This window comes from Castanea sativa, chromosome 1, assembly GCF_040712315.1.
Source record: "Castanea sativa cultivar Marrone di Chiusa Pesio chromosome 1, ASM4071231v1".
NCBI lineage: Eukaryota > Viridiplantae > Streptophyta > Magnoliopsida > Fagales > Fagaceae > Castanea > Castanea sativa.
Window position 1 is genome coordinate 13,356,521 of NC_134013.1, and position 25,374 is coordinate 13,381,894.

The following is a 25,374-nucleotide window of genomic DNA, read 5'->3' on the forward strand; positions in this document are numbered from 1 at the left end:
GCTACTTCTCGTCCTTTGGAGTTACTCCATGTGGATCTAATAGGTCCAATGAGAACAGAAAGCTTGGGTGGAAAACGATACATCATGGTGGTGGTTGATGATTTCTCAAGATATTCTTGGGTAGAGTTCCTTAGAGAGAAGTTGGAGGTGTGTGACAAGATGGGAAGGTTATGCAAGAAGCTCCAAAATGAAAAGGGAGTTCCCATCGTCAAAATAAGGAGTGATCATGGGAAAGAGTTTGAAAATGCAAAATTTGAAGCATTTTGCAATGAGCACAGTATCAAAAAGGAATTATTCACTCCAAAGACACCACAATAGAATGGGGTGGTGGAAAGAAAGAACCAAGTGATCCAAGAGATGGCAAGAGTAATGCTTCTCAATAAAAACATTCCACAGAAATTTTGGGCTAAAGTGGTGAACACATCATGTCACATTGGGAATAGGATTTTCTTTCGAGTTGGAACAAAGAAGACATTGTATGAGATTTGGAGGGAAAAGAAGCCAAAAGTAAAGTACTTCCAAGTATTTGGAAGCAAATGCTACATTTTCAACGATAGGGAGAATCTTAGGAAGTTTGATGCTAAAAGTGATGAAGGGATCTTCCTAGGATACTCCACCAATAGTTGAGCATATAGAGTGTACAACAAGCATACTAAGATGGTGATGAAGTCAATAAATGTGGTCATAGATGACACCATCTCCGAAAAGGATGTTGGTGAGGATGGTGATGATATTATGTCTCAAAGTGATGAAAGTGAAAAAGAATCACCGGAAAAGGAGTCCACACCTCCTACATCAAGAAGGGAGACTAGATCAATGTAAAGGCCCTCAAGTCCACTCACCCCTCCGGAAGTTCAACCTCCAATTTCACGAGGTGAGGAACCCTCTACATCCAAGAAACCATCATCAAGAGTAAGTCTCAATGATCACACAAGCAACATCATTGGTGACTTAGATGAGGGACTTCATTTGAGAAAAGGACCGAGTTATAGCTTGAATTATGTGACATACAATTGCAATCTTGCTCAATTTGAACCCAAGAAAGTTGAAGAAGCCTTGAAAGATGAGAATTGGGTGGAATCTATGTATCAAGAGTTACATCAATTTGTTAGAAATGATGTATGGGAGTTGGTACCAAGGCCCAAGGATACACATGTAATCGGCACCAAATGGATATTTAAGAACAAGACCGATAAAGATGGTGAGGTCGTTCGAAACAAGTCTAGATTGATGGCTCAAGGATATACTCAAGTTGAAGGCGTATACTTTGATGAGTCATTTGCTCCAGTAGCAAGATTAGAGTCAATTCGAATTCTTCTTTCCATAGCATGTGTTATGAACTTCAAGCTATACTAAATGGATGTGAAGAGTGCTTTCTTGAATGGACTTCTGAACGAAGAAGTGTTTGTTGAGAAACCAAAAGGGTTTCAAGACCCTCACTTTCCTGACCATGTGCTAAGATTGAAGAAAGCTTTATATGGGTTGAAGTAAGCACCAAGAGCATGGTATGATCGCCTCACCGCATATCTTGTAGATCATGGTTTCAAGTGAGGTCAAGCCAATAGAACACTTTTTGTTAAAAGAGATGAGAAATCTATCCTTGTCGCTCAAGTTTATGTGGATGACATTGTCTTTGGATCCACAATTGATCATCTTGCTCAAGAATTTTCAGAAGAAATGAAAAAGGAGTTTGAAATGAGCGTGGTGGGGGAGCTGAACTACTTCTTAGGGCTTCAAGTGAAACAACGAAAAGATGGGATATTCATCTCTTAAGAGAAGTATGCCAAAAATCTTGTAAAGAGATTCGACTTAGACTCCAAAAAACATGCATTCACTCCCATGAGTTCATCTATAAAATTAAGTCTTGATCCAACCGGTATGGAAGTAGATCCAACACTCTATCAGAGCATGATCGGTAGTCTTCTCTACCTAACGGCAAGTAGGCCAAACATCGCCTTTAGTGTAGGAGTATGTGCTCAATTTCAGGCAGCACCCAAAGAATCACATTTGTCTGTAGTAAAACGAATTATCCGCTTTATCAATGGCACCTCTGATTATGGAATCTGGTATTTAAAAGACTTCAATGAGTGCTTAGTTGGATATTCAGATGCTGATTGGGCCGGGTGCATTGATGATAGGAAAAGCACCTCCAGTGGTTGTTTTTATCTTGGGAATAACTTGATGTCATGGATCAGCAAAAAGCAAAATTTAGTTTCTCTTTCAACAATTGAAGCTGAATACATCGCACTAGGAAGTTGTTGTGCGCAACTATTGTGGATGAAGAAACTTTTACATGATTATGGAATCACTCAAGACACTATGTGTGTGTTCTATGATAACACAAGTGCCATAAACCTGTCAAAAAATCCAGTTCAACACTCAAAATCGAAACATATCAAGATTCGGTACATTTTATTTGAGATCTAGTGGAGAACAAGGTTGTGTGGTTGGAGTTTATCAACTCCGACAACCAAAAGGAGGACATTTTCACCAAACCCCTTGATGGTCCACGATTTGAGTGTCTTCATAAGACTATTGGTGTCGGTATCATCCCTTGACTTTCATCCCTTATATGACCTTATGCTGTTCATTGTTGCATACATGCTTCATAGGTCTCATGTGTATGATTACATATGTTTCTTTTGCTAGCTGCATTTTGTTTTTGTTTTTGTTGATCTTACTTTTCTTGTTATGTTTTTGAGTGTGTTAAAAATTCAAAAACCTATAAAAAATGAAAAATCTCCAAAAAGTTTGATCGCTTATTTTGTGTATATCACATGTGAGTTTGGCCTAGTACCTTCGTACAAATGGCATAGTGCATTTACGAACTTAGCTTTTTTTGTATGCATATCGACCTTTGTGGGAAAAATCTTGAAGTATATGTGTGATTGTTGTAAATCGATCTTCAAACTTGTCATGAATAATTAGTCAATAGTCTTATTGGTCTTAATACATGCATAGACTTGTGCCTCTATCTTTTCCCACGCTTTTACGTTCTTCCTATATAGCTCATCAAATATCAAATCTCGAAAAGAGATATTGAGCTGCAAAAACTTTCGCACATACTAATATTTGACTAAAAAAAGGGAAAGCGACTTGTATTGAAATGTATGGTACCTCAAAAAGCCAAAGGCTTACTCACAAAGTTGAAATATCAAAAAGTTCAGGTATCGATCTCAAAATGAGATGTATTTTTTTCAAAAATGATCAACTGTTATGACTTGTAAAGAAGCCAAATGAAAAGTTTCAAAGAAATGTAATTATTTTCTTGTGGGAGATCATATATGTTCATTTCTATAATTGAAATAGTCCATTTGACTTAGTACTAGTTGTGTATGACTTGATTAAATTGATCATTGAAGCTTCACTCTAGACTAAGGACTATTCCACATTTGATACTCATACACAACACACAAGACTTTGGTCAATGAATGCTTATATCATTTGCGTGATTGTACGTGTTAAAATGTGATGTGTATGCTCAATTGCTTGCCGATCAAACCCAAAAAGATTTTTGAGTATTTTATATGTTTTTGAAAGTGTTTTTATACTTTCGTGCTTTAAGTTTTCGTTTAAAATGCATTTTTGTGTTGTTCTCCAAAATCTGGTTCAAAGGCATTTTCGCGAGAAGCTCGCGACTAAGAGCTTCCCGCGAAATTAAAAGAGTTTAAGGGAAATCTAAAAATCACATTTTCATACAAAGAGTATCGCGACTGTCTTGCGACTATTTCTCGAGCAAGCACTTCCCGTGAAATGATTTTTAGGCAAAAACTGGAAAACACAAATTTCAGACAGAGACTTTCGCGACTATCTTGCGACTGTTTCGCAACTAAAAGCTTCCTGCGAAAGTGTTTGTGCTTTAGTAGTGTTTTTCGCGAGTAATTTTGCGATTGACTAACCCGCGAAAAAGGGGTGTTTCAGTTTTATAGGGCTGATGTGACTGAGTTTTAAAACACTCTTAAGTTCACTCCCTTTGCCTCACTTGAACCTCTCTCAACCCAAAACTATTTTTTCACTCAAAACCCTCCAATTTCAAGTCCAAATCTTTGCAAATTCTCTTCAAAGGTTTGTTTCTTAACATTCTTTTAAGCTTTTCATTCTAGATTATGCAGAATTTGTTTTAGGGTTCTTGAATTGGGATTTTTGAAAAAGGGTTGGGAACTATGATTTTGGGCAAATTTCTTCAAAATTTTGATTGGGATGAGTCTCATTTGGTTTGTGTGTATCTGTGTTGGACCCTTGTGGCATTTTACACTTGTATTTAGGCAGATTTCTTTGTGTTAATGCATTATCCATTCATGTAGTACAGTGTTGCATGCTAAGTGTTTGACAAAATGTCCTAGTGACATTTTGGTGTTGTTTTGGACTCCATTAAGTACCAAATTGTGGGGATTACCATGTTAGGACATATTTATCATGTCTTGATCATTGGGTGTGTGTTTTACACACTTTGCCCAATTTGTGCCTCAATGCCATGACATGCATCACCTAAGCACACACTAGGCACACTCCTTGCATCACATCATGTACACTAGATGCACACACATGCTCAGTTGATAATTTTTTTTGTGCATTTTGTTAGTGTTTACATGGTTTAGCACTTAAAGCATACCTTTCATTTTTTTTTTTATAAATATACAAATCCAATACGGTCTGGATATTTATCCAATTCATCTAATTATTCTTTGTGGTAAATACTCTAGGGGATGTCGCTTCATTTATCATTTAGTTTAGTTTTAATTTAAGTTTATGAAATTTCAATAAAATAAGGAGTCTTTATGTCGCATTCTCGATATTTTCCTCAAAAAATCCGATTCGTGCGAATGTTTTGTTTTAAGTCTTTGTGCTTATTTTTTTTTGGACTAACTTGATGCTAATCAAGTTTGTGTTCTTGTCTTTATGTTTCTACATTTTTTTTTTGTGTGCTCTGTGTCTATTTGTGCAGATGTCTCCCACCAAGCACTCTGCCTCCAAGAAATCCTCAAAGTGTGCTCGCACTAACTCAGCAAATTTCCACTCCATTGAGGCAGACATGGCCTATAATGACATTTACAAGAGGGGAACAATCATCATGGAAAGAGTTGTAAGAATGGAGACTCTTGAAAACACTGTCATTCCTGAGATTTTCAAGGAAAGAACTTGGACAAAGTTGCTAAATCCAAGTGGTAATGTGTATGGTGAACTCATCAAGGAATTCTTCGCTAATGCCATAGTGGAAGGAGATCATATCAATTGTTGGATGCGACAGAAAGAGTTCATCATCACAAGAGATTCAATTCAAGAGTTCCTCGAAGTTTGTCCACCTTCTCAGTAGATTACCATTCAGTATGATGATCGATTGGACTCTCTTGAGCCAATGGTGAAACTACTAGGTGGCACACTAAACAAGAGGTCAATGAACACCATTCACTTCGTTGCGGAAATGAGGACATTGGCTTATATAATGATCCACAATCTCTGCCCGGTGACGAACATGACAACTCTATCCACACCAAGAACTATCTTCTTACATGATCTCTTCACACATAAGGAGATCGACATATGTGGTCACATATACCACCTCCTGACCAAGAGCATCTCCAGAAGGAATTCACGGACAACTATGCCGTTTGCTACTATCATTATAGGTCTCATTGCCAAGACAAAGCTAAAGGTTTTCAAGCTGACTTACTATTGTGCAAAGGGACTATCCCATTGGTGCTCATACAGTGACTCAAAGCCAAGCCCATATCACCGGATCAAAGACCGGCACTTCTCAAATTCTAAGGACTGCTATTGAAGAAGGTGGAGACACGGAGGATGAGATTGACATATTTACTTTTGCTTTTGAGAGTTCTGCACAGCCATCTTCCCAAGCACAACCACAAGGATCTGATCGTCTTGATCGCCTTCTTACAACGGTAGAACAGATGTATGGCATGCTTGAGTCTCATGTGCAGCACACCGCAGATCAATTTGCTTACATTCAAGGCCAAATCACTGCATTATCATCTCAGATTGAGGATATGGCTGTGGCGTAAGGATTCGATTCAGAATCTAAGTAATTCTAACTCCTTTGGCCATTTTGGTCAAAAAAGGGGAGAAAGTTCTGAGGGGGAGTTGCACATTTTGAGGGGGAGCATAGTGTAGCACATGCACTTCATAGACATATTGCTTAATTTTTGGTGGTTTAGTTGTTTACTTTCTTTTGCCATAGTCTAGAATGCTTTTATTTACTTTGCTTTCTTTTAAAGCTTTAAGTACTTTGGTTTAATTCTAGTTTAATATTCAGTACTTTGTGTTTATCTCATTGCTTTGTAGCATTTTTTTAATACTTTTATTTTATCTTGAGTACTACACACTTGTGCCCTTGTTGGATCTTGTATCTTTAATGCAAATACTTTGGTATTTTGCATTGGTTGTGTGTTTTGGACATGCAATTGATTTTTGCTTTTGCACTTAATTGCAATGTGTGTCTAGATGATCATTTACTAGGTAAATGATCATTGTAGTCATTTCTTAATGACTATTATTGTATGATCAAGTTATGCTTCATAGTTTATATCTTGCTATTTACCTTGATCGTATTATACTTGCTCCTATACGTTCCTTGTATTCAACTTGTCATGAGCTTAATGAAAGTTTTTTTTGTGTGCAAGTGTTTCAGGACACAGGTGTATTCATGCAAGTGCTTCACAACTTCTAGATTAGGTGTGAGTCAGTTTTGCCATTATTCCCAAACTCACGTTTAAGTCTAAAGTCAATTATAGGGTGTTTTGTCACGAAATAGCCAAAGGGGGAGATTGTAAAGTTGTAATTTACAACTATTATGTGTTGGCTTTAATTCCGCGCCAAATTTGATTGTAATTTTGTTCAATCTTTTGTACCCTGTATTTTATGTAGGATTTATTTGTAAGGGTTGTGTGCGAGAGAGAGTGTGTGAAGACTCAAAGCATCTATTGAAGACAAAAGGAGTTTTCACGGGTAGCTCGCGACTAGCCATCCCACGAAGTAATGCATATGCCCAGCACATGACTGGAATGCGAAGAGTCAGGACAGGATGGAGACAGCTGGTTTTTGTAAGTGTCTCGCAAGTAAGGCCTTCCTGCGAGATACCTGGGAAATAGTCTGTTTTGCTATTTTGTCTTATCTGCTCCACTACATCCTCATACACACTATATATACCATCATTTCCCACATATTGAGTAGAGAACTTTTCAGAAAGAAAACCCTAGCCTCAAACCATTGAGAGTGTGAGATTGTCATACCCACAGTTCTCTACACCATTCATTGTGGTTTTTCTCTACTCTTACCTCTCCATTTCTAAATCCTTGAGAGGTTGATAGCCCAAACACTTACCACACCTATATTGAGTGTCCAGTGAGGTTTTGATGCTGCTGGGAAGTATTGGAAGAAGCCAAGTTTTGGCAAATGCAATTGGACGCATTGTGGGATTCGGAAAGCTAAACAAAACACGGTTTTAAGAAGCCTTGTTGGAGTAGGAGCTTGGATTGCTTAGGTGCACTAGGTAGACTAGGCTTGGAGGGTCTCTTGCTATTCATGTATCCCAACTTATTATCTAGTGGATCGATTTACCACTTGGAGGGCGGCAAAGAGGTTTTTCGCCGAATTCTTTGGTTTCCTCTTCAATAACACATCGGCGTGTTATCTTGTGTTTGCATCTCTCTTCCTTACTCTTTTAGCTTTCTTTTTACTGCTGTGATTTGTTGAATGGCTTAGAGTAGTTGTATTGTTTGTTCGCTCGCATTTACTCTATTCTGCACTTAGTTTAAGTTAGAGTAAAATCAACTGAGCCGTAATTTTTTTTTGGGTCTCAACAGCTCTTGTGTTTTTAACACAAATCCAAGCTTTCAACTATATTTATAGTTGTAATTATATTTTAATTTTATATACATGGAAATTGATAAAAATTATATAGGTTAGGTATGACCTATTAATTAAATAGATTATAAAACGGGTCAGTTGTATTGACCTTTACATAACTTATTAATTAAATGAGTTAAACGTGTCGGGTCGGATTGACCTATTTAATAAACAGGTTGTGTTTGGGTTAAGGGTTCCTAACACGTTTAGTAAACAGGTCGGGTTCGAGTCAATCCATATAGCCAAATACTCATGACTTGACTTGACTCGACACGAACCCGACCCGTAAACATGAATTACCACCCCTAGTTTTATAAGTTGGTAGGTTGAGTTTGGTTAGAATTTTATTTTGAGTCTTGGGTGAGGTTGAATTCAAGCTGAAAGTTTTTTCAACTCATCTAACTTAATCTGGCCCACTATATATTATTTACTCTTATGTAATTTTTTTAGTTTGAATTTTTTTAGTATTTTAAGAATTAGTTTTGATGGATTTGGAAATTTGCATTATAATTATGCATATTTATTTTGTAATTTGTAATAATATTTTTTTTAAAATAATTAAATAATTAATGAAAATCTAGTTTTTTTAATGCTAAATTAACTAGTGTTGGAATGTTTTTACAAAAAATCATAATCTTGATTAAATGGCCTTCTGCATGACATCTTCATTTTTTGGGGTAGGTGAGTGACACGGGGCAGAATCTGATTGGTGACACATGTCACAATTTGATTAGATGATTTTTAAGACTTTTTCTCCTAACACATGGCATCATTTGATTGGCCGAAATGTCTTGATTTTCAAGGTGACACATGTCAGCAATTAATTGGATCATTTATATCATTGCTTACATGTGTGGGATGTCATTGTTGACACGTGCTAATGTGTGATGTGTGTTATTGCTTACACATGCCGATGTGTGATTGGCATTTTGCATGCTTTTTTTATGTTTTTATTTTAGGACACTTGGCAAATTTCTGTTGGTTCCTAAATGGTGATGGTAGAAACTAGTTGTCGTATGTGGCACTTCATAATTGGCCGTACTTTGTGGACTTAGTAGTATGATGTGTCAGCTTGTGATAAGTCGGGAATTTTCCCTCTCTATACTAATTATTAAATTAAGGGAAATGTTAATACTATTGGTGCTCGTTAAGGATGATTTATTGTTAGGTTTAGCTAATAAAAAATTGGTATGAATTGATGAGATGACGGAAAATATTACTGAAATGATAAGTAGAACTCAAAAAGTTAGCTCCATTAGCTCTACACCCTATAAAACGATACCATGTCAGTAGTATTAAAATTTAATAAGTGTGAGACATGTCAGCAAAAATAACTACCCACTAACAAATGAAAGACATATGTTAGTGGGTAGTTATTTTTATACATATGTCTCTCATTCATTATTATTTTTCTTTTGAGAGCATCTCTCATTTATTGAGTTTTGATATATATGACATGCTATCACATTTGATACAAAATACCTCTTCTGTAAAATAGGTAAAAGAATTTGACATAAAGCAAAATTATTTGACATAAAACTATTTCTAACATTACCCTTAAATTAATTAGGCAAAACTATACTGATGGTTCTTGAAGTTTACTTGATGTGCGCAATTGGTCTCTTAAGTTTCAATTGAGTGCTATTTGTCCCTCAAGTTTCAAAACTAAACAGTGATAATCCTTTGTTAACTTCCGTTAGTATTATTACTTATGTGGCTAACGGAATAGTGATGTGGCATTATTTTAATTGATGTGGTATTTACCATTTATTTTTATTTAAAAACTATACATGTCATAAACTCATAAAAGCAAATAATTAACCCAGTTCAAGTGGGTTAACACCCGAATCAAACAAAAATTACCAATCTAAAACTAACATAAGAGAGTGATAGCCCAAGACCATCGTCCTTCTTCACACAACAGCAGCGCCATCATTCTTGAGAACCACTTTGATTTATGGCCATGCTCGTAGCTTTTGCACAACCATTGCTTTGCACCTCCCCTCTCATCTTTGGCCAACCCATCTACTTTGTGTTGTCATTAGGCAGTTGGGACATGATAGGAAGCACTCTTTTGGTGATATGAGTGTTGATGAGGAAATTTCTAGAGCACCATGATTTTAATATCGGTTGTGCAACACATGATTTTTTTGTGCACCAACTCAATATGTTGTTGCATTTTTCGATTGATGATTAAGGTCCTGGACATGGGTTTTATAGATTATTCAGTTGGATTTGTTCCGTTTTGATTGTATTTGCTATGTACATATGTGCTTTTGATTTCTCGTGGCACCAACTATAATTTGTAGGTGAACTTTGTAGAGAAGACTTTCATTGTATTGGATTAGGTGGTAGTTGATGGAGGGTTTATTCATGGAGATCCCTTTGTTGAAGGTCAATTAAATTTATAGCCTTGTGACCAATTGCCCTTAGTTCTTTTGTTGTGTGAGCTCAACCATGAATCAAAATGGATGTGGAGAATGATGATGCTGCTAAGGCTCGGGGAAGGAGATGTTGTTGCCAACAGAGGAAGGCAGCATTGTGTGGAGGAGGACGATGGTGTTGGGGTCTTGTTAATTTTATTGGTATTTTTGGTTTGATTTGGCCTACATGAACTGGGTTAGATATTTTCTTTTATGGGTTTATGGTATGTCTAATTTTTTTAAAATAAAAATAAATACCATGTCAGTTATAAAATGCTACGTCACTATTTCGTTAGCCACATAAATAATAATATTAACAATAGTTAACAAAGGATTAATAACGCTCAATTTTGAAACTTGAAGGATTAATAGTACTCAGTTGAAACTTAGAGGACCAATTGTACACATCAAGTAAATTTCAAAAACTAATAGTGTAATTTCGCCAATTAATTATTTAGACCGACAGGTTAACAACAAATAAATTAAAGAAACCATCAACACCAACCAGGAAAGCTGAGGTGTCAATCCTAAACAAATTTCATTTGTCCTCTGTAACCAAACATGCCCAATCTCCATTACTAGCCAAACACCCTATAATAAGTATTGAGTCCATTGAGCTTTTTTTTCTTCAGCTACCTGGAGTTCTCGGATATGGTGATATTGGCAATCATGTTGTTGCTGCAGAGAATTTTTTAGATCCCACTGGGTTTGCTGGTGTTTAATTTAGAATATCTTTTTGTATCTCACAGATTTATTGTCTTAGGATTGTTTAGTTTACGCAACAGTCCTGGATTTACACGATCGGTATGTACTTTTTTTCATAAGTCCTGACTCTTTCTTTAGAATATCTGAGACCACTTGGGACTGTTGCGTAAACTAAACAATCCTAAGACAATATAAAAAGAAAAAAAAAAAAAAAAACAACAACAACAACAACAACTGCTGCTGCTGCTGCTGCTGCTGCTGCTGCTACTAAGGCAACATTCGGTGGAGTTGAGGTCGCCGACAACTGAGGATAGGGTTGTTTGGCTGGTAGTGTTGAAGAGTGGGCTTGTTTGGTCACAGGGGACAGATGAAATCTGTTTTACATTTGACGCCTCAGCTTGACTGGTAGGTGCTGACGTGTTTATTTATTTATTTATTTTCCGTTTACCATTTGGACCAATTATTTTCACTTTGCGGTGCATATGTATCCATAACAAGTGACAGGCGCCCTTATTTTTTTTTTTTAATTTTTTATTATTTATATATATTTTTCCTTAGGATCTATTTCAACATAAAATAATTTTTAGAATGGTGATTAAGCTGAAAATAATTTTCAATTGACCATAAAATAAGTCTTTTTAAGAGTTATTTTCACCAAAAAAGAGTTATTTTTGCCAAATACCATAATTTTAGGAAAAATTTAGAATAAATACATCTAAACAAATTTATTAAGTTATGTAGAGTTTTTTTGAAATTCAAGCGTTGTTTGTTAGTGTATTTTGAATAACAGTTTTCAATGTTTAAATAACATTACATATATTTTCACACACTTTTTTACACATGTATTTTCAAAAAATACAAACAACGTTACTAGAATAACATTATCAAACAAGCCCTTAAGTTTGTCAAACTCAAGTTTCAAACATTATGATTGTGTGTGCTTGCTTCTAAAAAAATTAATATTATAATTGCCATGCGTGCCTAGAATTTAATAAAGTCAAGTTACCAGTTGTGTGTGATGACTGATAATGCATAAACATGATTATTCAATAGTCATCGTTACCACCAATGAAACCAAGTTACACAGCTATTCAAGGCTTCCCCCATTGTTATATTAGTAATTTAGTAGAGCACGAAAGTAATATAAATCTCAACGACTCATAATTTATACTTATTAGTCACAATCTATTGATATAAAAGATGCTATATTTAAAGGTTTGTATTTAAGACAGGTTGGCTGTCTTCTATCAACGGATGTCACAAAGATAAAGTATTGTCTTATAGTTGAATCATTGGTGTTACTGATACAATAATTTGTTATTGCCAAAAAAGTAATAGGTGACTCTTGAAAAAGACGAATAAGGTTTAATAATGTACTAGCCCATACACCCCTCTCTCTCTCTCTCTCTCTCTCTCTCTATATATATATATATATCTTAGTCCATTCTATTAATTTTTTTCCTTTCCTACCAAAAAAAAAAAGTTCACCATTCTAAAATAAATTATATTATACCATATTTATCCTTTTGCTTCTTCTCTTTATTCGGTTTATATTAAATAAGTCCCAAAAAAAAAAAAATTTGATGGAAACAATAAGTTCCAAATTCAGTAGATTTCAATTAGCTCAACTGGTAAAATTTTTGATAGTTGAATAAGAGATCTGGGGTTCAATCCCCGCTTACATCAAAAATTAATTGGTGTCTTGGTTTGATGACAAAAAGCGTTCATCAGAAGCGGACGCCATAGGTTGAAACTCTTGAAAAAAAAAATTCAAATTGATTGGATGCATTAATCATAAACATAGTTTAAAAAAATATATATTTTATTTGTATAAATTTGTTGGAATAAGTCCTTTTTTTTCTTTTTAAGGCACTTTAAAGTATAATTTTATAAAACTGTATTTATTTCATGGTATATTTTTTTGATAAATATTTCATGGTATATATTATTATATTTAATAAATTTACTTATCATTCTATAGAATAATATATTTTCGTTTATTTGAATTTGGTCAGTGGATTTTCACCTTCCATTTTTTTAGAAGTTTGAGAATTAATATAGGAATTATAGGGAAAAAATATAAAGAAAAATAATTTAAAAAGTTACCAAAAGACGGAGGATAGTAGCTGTAATATATTATTTTTGAAAAACTGATATACAATTACTTGGGTGATGTATCTAATGTTCACCAATTAAATTCTTTTATTTTTATTTTTTTTTTGTTGAGAAAACACACACACACGCACATATATATAGGGGAAGGGAATAAGATAAGGGAATACACTTACACACCAACACCAAAATTGCATGCGACAATTAGTGTTGCAAGCAGTTTTGGTGTTGGCGTGTGAGTGTATTCTCTTATCTCATCTCCTATATATGTGTGTGTGTGTGTGTGTGTGTGTGTGTGTGTGTGTGTGTTTTCTCAAAAAAAGAAAAAAGATACTCAATGTTATTGAGTCATCCCACATCAGTAATGTGTGATATTGAGAAGGGGTTTTAGTGTTTGCGTGTGAGTGTATTCCCTTATTTCATCCCCCTTCCCCTATGTGTGTGTGTGTGTTTTCTCAAAAAAAAAAAAAATACTCGATGTTGTTGAGTCGTCCCACACCAATAATGTGAGATATTGAGAAGGGATTTTTCACTTATTCCGCAACACTAATTAAATTCTTTTATTGTAGTGCAAACTGCAAACAATGTTATCATTTTTAAGAACAATCAAGCAATTAATATATATATATATATAAAAGCAGAGACCTCATGTGAGAGTACATGAGGTCCTGCCATGTGGCACTCTAATATTGCATTTAACTTTTTTTACATTTTTTTATTAAGTTTTTTTAACCATTATCTAATAAATCATAGTAACTTATTTTTACCATTATATAATTTTAGCATTTTTTACCTCTTTTTATTAAGTTTTTTTTTTACTATTACCCAATAAATCATAGTAATTTCTTTTTACTATTATATAAAATATGGGCTTGACAATTAGACCCATTAGACCAAAATTTGTTCACTATAAAATGGATTACCTTTTAAAAGTATACCAAACCTTATGAAAAACTCAAGTACAGTTCTTACCTTACATATTATAACCCAAGTTTGACTATTCTCACGTGTAAATCAAAGCAAAAACTCTTACCCTCTTACAAACTCTCTTCTTCCTCCCCCATGTATAGATGATACTTCTAGAAAATCTCATTCTCATGAAATCATGTCTTCATTTTTCCCCAATTTCAATTCAATATGCTTTTGTTTATTAATAATGTTCTATGCAATTTATGCAGACAAATTCTCTGTCATCAACTAGTGCAACAAAAAATATATATAAATCTTAAGATCCCTGAAGTTGCTGAAATTATTGACAAGTGCATATTTCTAAAATTTATAATAACAAAAAAGTCTAATAAATAACATATACTATCTCACAAAATGCCATTAACTTAATATTTTCTTTAAAAAAATTCAATGATAGGAATGGTAAAAAACATGATCCTATACAAGAAAATCCAAAAATACATGCAAAACAATTTTCATAGAAGGATTTATCTTTAAATAATATGAAGACAAGAGTAAAGATAAAATGCATTGAATGAGATCCTAAGAAACAAGTTTGTTAATCATTTCAAATTATACTCATCATTTACGTAAAAAAATAATAATACATCATATTATTTACATTAAAAAAATAATGCATATTAATTTCAAAGTTCATTGCAAAATGTGAACTGCTAGGGTATTGCAATAATAAGTAACATTGATACAACAATAGGTTGTTATTACATTTTGTGTGTACTTTGTGAAAGAAATGTCAAACCACAAACAAAATCATTTTGGTGTGCAAAATGTGAAACAAAAATAAATCTTTCTATCCCAAAGTTAGAGGCACTCACATTAACTACATACTCTCCAAATATTTATAATATATTTATCTCACTATAACTACCATATATATACAATTGCAAACTACTTCAGATACATGATTCAAATTGAAGTTTTTGATGCAACTAACAAAACAAATTTTGTGATATTTGATTGAGATGCCGAGTAAATCCTAAATGAATCTACAAGAGATCTTGCTGAAAAATAAACTGAGGTACTACTTATTTAAATTATTGTAAAAATATTGATATTGGAGAACGAATCCCACATGATTTGAAAAAAAAAAATTAGGAAAAAAATGGATTTCTTTACTTCATTGGAATGAATTCAATCTAAAGGATGGTTTTGAAAATTATATAGTTGCTAAGATTTTTGATGCACCTTCAAATAATAAAAAGGTATGGAAAAAAAATACACAATTCAATATGCTATATTAATTCTTTTTGCTGCACTATTCCAAAATTAACAATAAATAAATAAAAATATTTACAAAAAACTGTAACATCATTGAAATTTAATATAAAAGCAAATACTATGAAAAATCTTAGCGACACAGTCCAAACTTTGTAAGATCCAATCAAGAGTCTCTTGATGCCAATTCATTAGTGATTAACACAAATGATGCAACAAAAGGAAAAAAAAAATGATGAAAACTCAAAAATTGAACAAATATGGATGAACTAAACTTCAAACATTGAAAATAGAAAAACTAATGATGATAACAAGCATCACCATACCGCAATAACAAAGATTGAAGAAATTTTTTTTTTTTTTTGTAATGAAGCTTTTTATTACATCATATAATAAAATCAGTAATATAGAAAGAATTAATATTCTTTTATCAACTTTTATTATACAATATTACTCCAAGTTGTTTTAATTATTGTTTATTACTTGAACAAAATAATTATAATAGATATATATGTGCAATTTATAATTGTTACTTTTAATGATGAACTCATTACTAACAAAGTTTTATAATAAATATGCTATAATATATGTATAATATTTTCCAAAAACAAATTTACATAAAACATTACAACAGTATCCGTGCATCGCACGAAAAACTTACTAGTTAAATTAAACCATATGACCCATAAAAAAATTTAATAAATAAAAATCAAACAACGTGACTTATTGGCTGATACAAACCTAAGATACAACCACATAATTGTATATACCAACATGGTGCAAACAATATGTTATTTTTTCCAAGTACAATTAAGTGAGCGTTTGGATACGCCAGCGTTTGCATTGAAACTGGCATTTGGCGTTTTGTGTGGATTCCGTGCACTATTCACAGGACCTACAAGTACCTTCATTCAGCAACTTTTTCTTTAAAATTGGGTCCTATGACACTATTCACACATTTAAAAATTATTTTGCTACAGTATTTTCAGTTTTCAGCAATAAGCGGTATCCAAACACACCCTAAATTAAATTAAGTTATACGACTTATTGACGAATAGAAACTTAAGATATACTTAAGTTTTGCCTAAATTTTTTTATAATAGGAATGTTGACTTGTTTGAAAAACAAATTTTAAGAGATATTTTTTCCTTTATTATTAAATTATATTAGCACTCTTTTGCTAATTAAAAGAATAGATATAAATTGATATCCTTCAGGTTAAATTAACAATTTAAATTTTTTTAATACAAGTGAATCCCTCCCCTCCCTTCTCCCTTCCCTCCATCCAAGCACACTCTTAGTTCCAATTTTTTTGGAATTAGCTATGGATTCTCTAATATCCAATGTAGTGTGTTGCTAGTAGGGGACATCCAACATATATTTGTAGTGAATCTAGTCACAATTGAGTGACTAAATTTTATATGTGCTGTCAATCTACCAAAATCCATTTGTATCTCAAACGTTACATATCATTTGACTTTAAGCCATTTTGCCCCTGTGTCATGATGAGGTGTCCATTAAGTACTATGTTAACTCAAAAGACATAGTTTTATTAATCCAAATTACCTCAAATTTTAGGGGCAAAATCAAAATCATCTCAAACTTTGTAAACTAGTGATTCAAACGACATCGTTTTGAGTTTAGTTGGCACTTAATGGACACCTCATCGTTGATGCATTGATGGAATGCTTTAAATAAATAATACATTACAAATCCAAATTTTAAAATTTTTTAACAAAAAACAAAAATTATTGTAAATTTTATGGGTGGAACCTGCAATTGAAATTTAGTCAAATTAAAAAAAGATAAACTCAATAGACTACAGTACAGGTTTATATGCTTTTATTAAAGTCCTTCTGTTGAGTTGCAAATGAATCACGGTCCCTTTTTTTGGCTGAATCAGAATTAAGCACGTTAAATAAATAAGCCATGGCACAGCTCGAAAAGCCATTGATAGTTTCTCTTTAAAATAGTCTCCATCCTTTTCCTTATGCCTATAAGTGATCATTGATTCATTTTGCATTGCCGCAATTTCTCTTTCCAATATAAACAGCCATAGTACTTTTTAAAGCTCCAAAAAAACTGCTCGTTTTGATTGAACTTGGTGTGATCATGGAAGATACAGAGAGCAGCAGTAGCAGAGTCTTGGATTTTACACGGACTCAGAGTCAGAGTCGATTCAGCAGAGAGCAGAGGCAGAAGATAGGTGCGTACAATGAAGTCCTTCACCGACTTAAGCACTTGGACGTAGCAGAGACCAATCTTCCTGGTTTTGAAGATGAACTCTGGGCACATTTTCAAGGCCTCCCTGTTCGGTAAAACACCAAATCTTCGCGTTTGTGTTTGCTTTCTTTCATTCATTTTTCATTATAGTTTTGTAAATCTTTTTTAGAAATAGTAATATAATAAATTAATATCAATTCAAATTCCTGGTATCCGTGTTTGTTAATGGATACTAAGTGAACCATTATCTTTGTTCCCTCTAGAGAAAGCCAGAGGAGTATTTTCTTTTCAAATTTTTTTTTTTGACTTAATTGGAATAGTGTAACATTATTGTTGCTTATGATCGTTTATGAATCTAATTTGGTAGTTTTATCCTCATAGGTATGCTATGGATGTGAACGCTGCGAGGGCACAAGATGTTCTTATGCACAAAAGATTACTGAACATGGCACGCAACCCTTCTATTGGACATGCAATTGAAGTCCGTCTTGTGCAGGTATCTTATAGGAGAAAACTTTTATTTTTATTTTTTATTCTTTTGTTTAATTCAATAGTTGGGGAGGGGGATTTGAAAGTCTTTGTTGGAAACAGTGCCAGTTAAGCAACAAGAATCTTGGCATACAATAAACTTTCTTTCTTTGCATCATATTGGCTGAGTTTTTTTTTTTTTCTTCCCTTCTCTTTTGGGTTTCTCTTTTCTTGTTATATATTTCGTTACTTCCATTCATAAAAGATACCACTATTTAACGATTTCATCACTACTATGAAATTTGACTTAGAATTAGGGATATTTCTGCAAATGGTTTGCTTTTGTGCAAGTTCCTAAAGGCAATTGACATATTGACGTAACAAAAAAACTGAAGGAAATTTCATGACTTGCTCTTTTCTGACTTTTTAGTTACTCCTCCCGCGTCCAAATGCATCTTGATAATGTGCAGGTTCATTCTACTTCGGGTGGAAATTGTAGTTCTTCTTGGCATTCAAACTTCCAAAGAGAAGTGGATGCTCAATGTTCTGATTATCCCAGCAAACATAGGTATGGTTAAAAGGACCTCCTCCTATTTCAATTTTGAGAATTTGTGAGTTGTTAGTACCCCATTCTCTCTCTTACTTTTTCAGTGTTCATCCGCCACCTGCGTTTGTTTCATCACCTGATGTTGAACTCACTCTTGAAGTCAACCAATTACATGTTCAAGACAGGCATAACAACGTGAATGATAATCGTCTTTATTGCCGGTAATAGATATTATAGATATATGATATATTATAGTAGATAATTCAAGAAGATGAATAATTTCAGGTTCGTGCAATATATTTTAAGTCTCTTCTTGAAAGTAAATGAGAAGAGTTGGGAAATTTTCCAATCATACCACTGAATTTCCAGGATCCTGAGAGTAAAGTTTGAGGAGGAACAAGTCTTACTAGTACGTAAGTTTTCTCCTACCAGAAGAAGTTGAGATTTGTGGCTTCATCAAAATATTTTCTTCTATTTGGGAAAAATTACCCATTTAACTCAAGCTGGTTTGTGACTTTGCTTTGAACATTTCTCAGAAGTATCCTGTTATTTATACATTCTGTTTTTGTAAGTGTATATGTATTGTATAATTTCTCCCCCATCTATATTCAACTCAATGTTTCTTTTTAGGATGAGATGTTCAGAGGAATTTTCACTAGAAATAAATGTTTTCACTGATTGCTGGACACTTTTGTAGTTTCTCAGCGACTTAACATTGTAATATTTTGCAAATTTTGTAGGGCAATGCATGAAATTACAATTTCAACATACGACAAGCGCAAAATTTTCAGTCAGGTAGCTGACCACTCTCTCCCTTTCTCTCATAGGAAGCATGTGGAGTTTTCTACGGTCTAAACCATTTCTTGGTATTATCTGCGTTGTATACTTGTACACCTCTCAATGCCTACTGTTTTCAGCATCAAAGACATATCCAGGATTTTTCTAATTCTAATTTTAGCCTCCTTTGTTTAGATGTAATCTGCATAATATGTCGTGCATGAACATTCTTGAAATTTCTGAAGCATCTAATTTGACATTTAAATTTTTGGACAAGGTAAAAATATATTGCAAAAGTGAGAAATATATTTGATGTTATTAGTGAACACTATTGTTTTGAAGGTTGCAATTCTGCCATCTTATTCAGCAATGAAACATTTGATCCTCAGCCCTACTGAACCTGATTTGAGTCACTTGCCAATGATGTCCAGAACACTTAACCTCGCCCACTCTCCCACAAAACTCACACACACACACACACACAAAGATCTGCTAGAACTATGTGGTAACTAAGCTTTCATCTCTCCGGCCTTTAACCTTTAAGGGTGGGCATCTAGAAGGCTACTATTGAGAAATACTTTACTTGCTGTATAGTATCGAAATTAAACCTACCCAAGAGAAGACACCTGATTGTTCATTCATCGTGGGTGATTCGACATAGTTGAAGTTAATGATTGATGAATAAAAAGGCTAGCCGCTTCTTGAGGAAAAAAAGAAGAAATGAGATTCACACTTGTCACTGCAGTTGACCCTGTATTCCTTTCACATTGTGCTTAATTTGTTGTTTCTCCAACTATAATGCCTATACTGTTTCTTTTTCTCACATTGATCTTGACACTCTTCTTTGACCATGCTCCTTTATGGACATTTTTGTTTTGTTCTCAATGGTGTGCAGCAGAAGGCCTGGTTGGTTTATTGCCATTTCATATTACATTTTTTATAGTTCTTTTCTTTTTATCAATCATGTTCTTGTTTAATAATCCTGCATTTTTCTTTAGTCTCCTGCTAGCATTCTGTAGGATCTACCCCTAAGATTATTGTCTTATTGTGCTGCACTCCTAGATTTACTGAATTCAGTCTCTATATGCTGCACTAGTCAGGATTTTACTTTAAAACCTTACGAACTTTTGATGTCAACTAAATACATATATAATAATAATTCTCAGTCTATATAAGTCCAAGCAGTTATTTATAAGTAACAGAACTTCTCTATTACTTACCCTTGTTCCAACACATCATTATTTACCACCAAAGCAAGTTCTTTGTAATTTATATGCCTGAAGATAGATTGCAATAGATCATGCTTCTGTAAGATGTGATGGTGGATAGCATAGGTGATTTATACTTGTATACAGAGCTTCCAAAAGTTACTCGGTAAGACATTCTGTCAGTGACAATACTATCTAAGTTAACCTTAAGGGTAGCACAATCAGAATATGAAGTGGAGGTCACTAGCTTGAATCTCCCCTTCCCCTTTCCCTTGGGGCCAAAAATCACCTATTAAAAAGAAACACTATCCTGTTTGAGCTATTTTTTTAGTTACTATTTATACTTTTTATTGTACATTTTCAGTTGAGTTCCTTACTGTCTGAGATTGGACTGAACATTCAAGAAGCACATGCTTTTTCCACTATAGATGGCTACTCTTTGGATGTTTTCGTTGTTGATAGTTTTGCACTCGAGGTACTTTTTTCTCTCATTTTCTTGATTTTTTTATGCAATTCATCAGTCAATTACTAGTACTTGTGAAGACTATTTGTTTTTTTTTTCATGGAATTAATACAAATACTCATTGCTTAGTTGCTTATTAGTGACTTCCAATTGATTAAAGCTAAATAGTAGTCATAATGGAGTGTGATTATGAGCTCTCAACTTAAAGTCTTGTGTTTATCTTAATGTATTCAAGAACTGTACTCATGTTCTGTAATTATTTTTTCTCATTTTTAATTCCTTGTGAGCTGCTTGACTAATGTGCATGTTTAATATTTTTTAGGAGACCGAACAGCTGAGAAATATGCTGTTAAAGAAAATACCAAGAATTGAGGTATCCCCCTACAAACTACTTGTTGGAAGAATTTATATTATTGACTAGATTTTCAGATTTATGTTTAAAGATGGGTGTCACCCCCACCCCCCAAAAAAATATTATTTTTTAAGGCATTAGAATTGAATTACTTATTGTCAGATTCAGTTTTACCAATACTGGTTGACATGAAATTCTAGAGTAACATTTAGGCAAGTGCTGGCTTCTTTTGGCTCCTTGTTGAAGTGTTCATGCTTAATGTGCAGTTCACCTTTATACACATTATGGTAGTATAATTTAGTCGGACAGTAGTAATATACTTTTAAAAAAAAGGGGAATTAGTAGGGAACTCATCATTATGTGTTGCAACCAAGTAGCTGTCATATTCCTTAATTATCCAAGTACCAATCCTTTTTTACCTTTCTTTTTAGGTCTTACATTTTATAAGATGATCGTGAGGTCCCTATGATAAAACTTGGAAGAATTGACTAGTTCAAAATCTAAATTTGAGTTTTTTTGAGTTACTAAAAGTTGCTATTCATTTCACGCCACTAGCAATGGATCAATAACTCTATCTTTTTTTTTTCATCAATAACTCTATCTACTAATGATATTGTTCATGCTTCAATGGGTATAATCATTAAAGCGCTAGCAACTTTTTGTTGAAAGAGATCAAGAACATATATGTCAGAATTGGTGCGAAGTTAGTTTCCCACTTATTAGTAAAAGACTTATATTGTCATTCATTGTTGCTAGCTACTTAAGTTTCATGCATGATTCTAATTAAGATTCAATTCCAGATAACTGCATTTTTAGTTGCCTTAATAGGCTTTCTGTTTACGTAGGATGGAATTTCTACAAGTTATGATACCAGAGGCCAAAAAAATTAACATTTTAAATATAATAATTTTCCGTGGAATTCAGAAACTATGATATGTTTGAGCTAGAAAAATGATCTCTAAGAGTCCCTTTTTTATTCAAATGCCAGTCCTTTAGTGAGAGCAATTCTTATTGGTTAATGTTAGAAAGAAAGGCATGAAAGTTACTTCAGAAGGGTTGATAATACATGAACGATATGAAAATAATAAATAACAATGTGGTTTTGCTATGCAGTCATAGCTTGGTTTAACTTTGCATTGATAGAATCCGTGAAGAAGGGTCTCTGGATGCTAGCCTTCTATCTAGGGTCACTTGAATTTTATAATTATTAATCAAAGCTAGCATCAATGATTATTATACTTATCTATGATAGAACAATAACAATTTTCATTAGGAAAAGTTTCTCATCACACTTTGGTTTAAATTTGGTAAGAATTAAAAGCTTCATATCTGTACTGTGCTGTATTTCTTCCATATCCAGCTTTTCTCTCATGATAAAAATAAAAAATAAAAAAGAAGGAATATATGGAGTCCTTACATGTCCCATCGATATATTCTTGTCCTGCTCTTTGTGTTATACTAAAATTATAAACTTGCATGCCTTTTCCTGCTTACCACATCTCATTAGATTTGATATCCTGGAACGCATTGCAGAAGCAACCTTTGTTGACATGTCGTAGTGTTCCTTCTGCTGGGAAGCAAAACCAAAGTGGGATCAAGTTTATCTCTAACTATGTAAATGTACCCTCTAATGGAATTGATGTCGGAGAAATTGACCCTTGCTCATTGGCATATGAAAAGAAAATTGTATCTGTATCATTTTGCGATTTGTGAGTATTTTATTCCTTTCTAGCTATGATCTGTTGCTTATGGTTATTTATTAATAGTATGATTGGATTGACGCACCTATGGTCTTGGCTCAAATTGGGCATGTGTATAATTTATCAATAGAGAATGATTGGATTCATGCAGGTATAAAGGTACTTTTTGTTATCAAGATGTGGCAATCAAAGTTCTTAGGGCTGAACATATGAATGAAAATATGCTGAGGGAATTTACTCAAGAAGTCTTGATGATAAGGTTTGTCATTTTATATTGTGTAACTTACGCAAACACTACTATCACTCATCATCATCATCATCATCATCATCATCATCATCATCATCATTTTCTTTTTTTCTTTTCTTTTTTCCCCCTATTTTGGACCTTTGGTTTATATATAATTATCAGGAGGGCATTCTCAAATGGTGTTCATTTGTTACTAAAATGAGCACACTTCTCAATTTACTGGTAATAATCTAATATTTTTGCTTGTTAGGTCATTAAATATATTTTGTAACATCCTCCAATCAAGTAATTGTTGTTCATGTGAAAACATTCCCAACGAGGTAGTGGTTATTCAGATAAAGCAATTCTATGTTAAGGCCAGGAAGTTTAAAAATATTATTGTTTCAACTATTATTATACACTAGTTAGTAACCCGTGAAAAGTTTAACATAATACGATTTTTTTCCTCTTTTATTTTCTTGTCTAAATATGAAATTTCATAATTATGATAGTTATTAATAGACTTTTTTTTTGAGAAACAAACACACTAACAAGGGAGAGAGGAATAGATTCTAACACAAAGGCACACCACAAACTCCACTCAAAAGCCATGGTAATATACATTTATTATGATTGCATTTGTATATAGAACTATATATTCTACCATTAAAAGAATATATGATGTGCCAAGATTCTATGGAGGGTTTAAATATAGAATAGAATTTAAATTCAATTAAAAAAGATATATTAAAATTGTGACATGTAAAATTGTAAGGTCTCAAAAGTTTATGTAGCACAATATTCTAAGGTCAACCAAATGTCAAACTGCTTCAATTTTATATATTTTATAGATTGCAGCACCTTTAGCTGTTGGAATGTGGATAGTCCAGAAAAATCTTCTATGAACGAAGCAACTTAGGGTTAGTTGTAGAGCCTCTTAATTGTCTTACTGGAGGCCTTGTCCAAAACACACGTATGCATGAGAGAGAGTTGTCATTATTGGCAAGCAATGCATCACTGGCTGTGATTCAACATCTTCTTATCATCATTTAGTTTTACTTTAAAATGCACAATGGGACTGAATTTTGGCAACAAATTCATAATATTTAGTTTAGCCAATGAGTTCTAGCTCAATTGGCATCTCCTCCCCTTATAAGTTCAAGGGGAAGAGTAAAGTTGTGAGTTCAAGACCTATTGGATGCATTACATGCACACCAATCCACAAAAACAAAAAGTATTTTATTTCTTAAGTAATATAATTTCAAATTAATAGGGAACACAAGCATTAGACTTTGTTATGCCTTTGTATAATGTTATTTACTTTTATCATTCTGAGGCAATATTTTGGGTGATTTTTATAAAAAGAAAAGTTGTTATTCATTGCCTACTCAGGAAAATCCAGCACAAGAATGTTGTCCAATTCATCGGGGCATGTACAAGACCTCCAAGCCTGTGTATTGTCATGGGTAATTTTAATTTTTAATGGCATATGTAGTGAGGTGCTTTGATTTATATTTCATTAGTTATAGAATTTTGATTTAAAAAACACAATTGGTAAATTATTATTGAAATTTTCCATTTTTTTCCCCATCCTGAGCTTGAGTGTTTCTTTCTTAGAGTACATGTCTGGTGGAAGCATTTATGACTTTCTGCATAAACAGAAGGGTGTTTTCACACACCCAGACTTAATCAGAGTAGCCATTGATGTTTCCAAGGGAATGAAGTATTTGCATGACAATAATATAATCCATCGGGACTTGAAAGCTGCCAATCTTTTGATGGATGGAAACGGGGTAAGAGATTTTCATTTTTTATGTTATTGACTTTTAGATCTGTATGTTTTTTTTGTTGTTATTGTATATTAAGGACTACTTCTTACCTCCCCTGGAGTTTCCTACAGTCATGGCTTTTTTGCTGATCTCTGTCTTAGTCTAGAGATATTGCTGTATATTGGTCCTCTGCTTCATGACCATCATAGCTGATGATGACATAGTTAAAAAAACTCATTTTAAAAGAACGTTTTAACCTATTTGACTAGTTCACTTAAATTAAAAGACAGCTACATTTTCTGAAGTAAAATTGACCATTTTTACTGTGAATTGCTTTTTCATTAACTATTTTGG

The 25,374-nt window shown here is 33.4% G+C and overlaps 1 protein-coding gene across 4 annotated transcripts in view; it reads left to right on the forward strand.

Moving 5' to 3' along the window:
- Positions 1–25,374, forward strand: part of LOC142619798 (serine/threonine-protein kinase STY46-like) — a 72,631-nt gene that overhangs the window by 21,624 nt on the left and 25,633 nt on the right. For 3 of the 4 annotated variants that reach the window (XM_075793095.1, XM_075793088.1, XM_075793110.1), the window contains exons 4-11: positions 18,630–18,746; positions 19,266–19,320; positions 20,875–20,985; positions 21,296–21,346; positions 22,859–23,034; positions 23,177–23,284; positions 24,644–24,717; positions 24,869–25,044. In XM_075793095.1, coding sequence (XP_075649210.1) covers positions 18,630–18,746; positions 19,266–19,320; positions 20,875–20,985; positions 21,296–21,346; positions 22,859–23,034; positions 23,177–23,284; positions 24,644–24,717; positions 24,869–25,044 — 868 coding nt within the window. Of the gene's footprint in view, positions 1–17,170; positions 17,603–17,891; positions 18,007–18,448; positions 18,547–18,629; positions 18,747–19,265; positions 19,321–20,874; positions 20,986–21,295; positions 21,347–22,858; positions 23,035–23,176; positions 23,285–24,643; positions 24,718–24,868; positions 25,045–25,374 lie in introns of those variants that run through there. The other variant, XM_075793104.1, reaches the window with a different exon arrangement.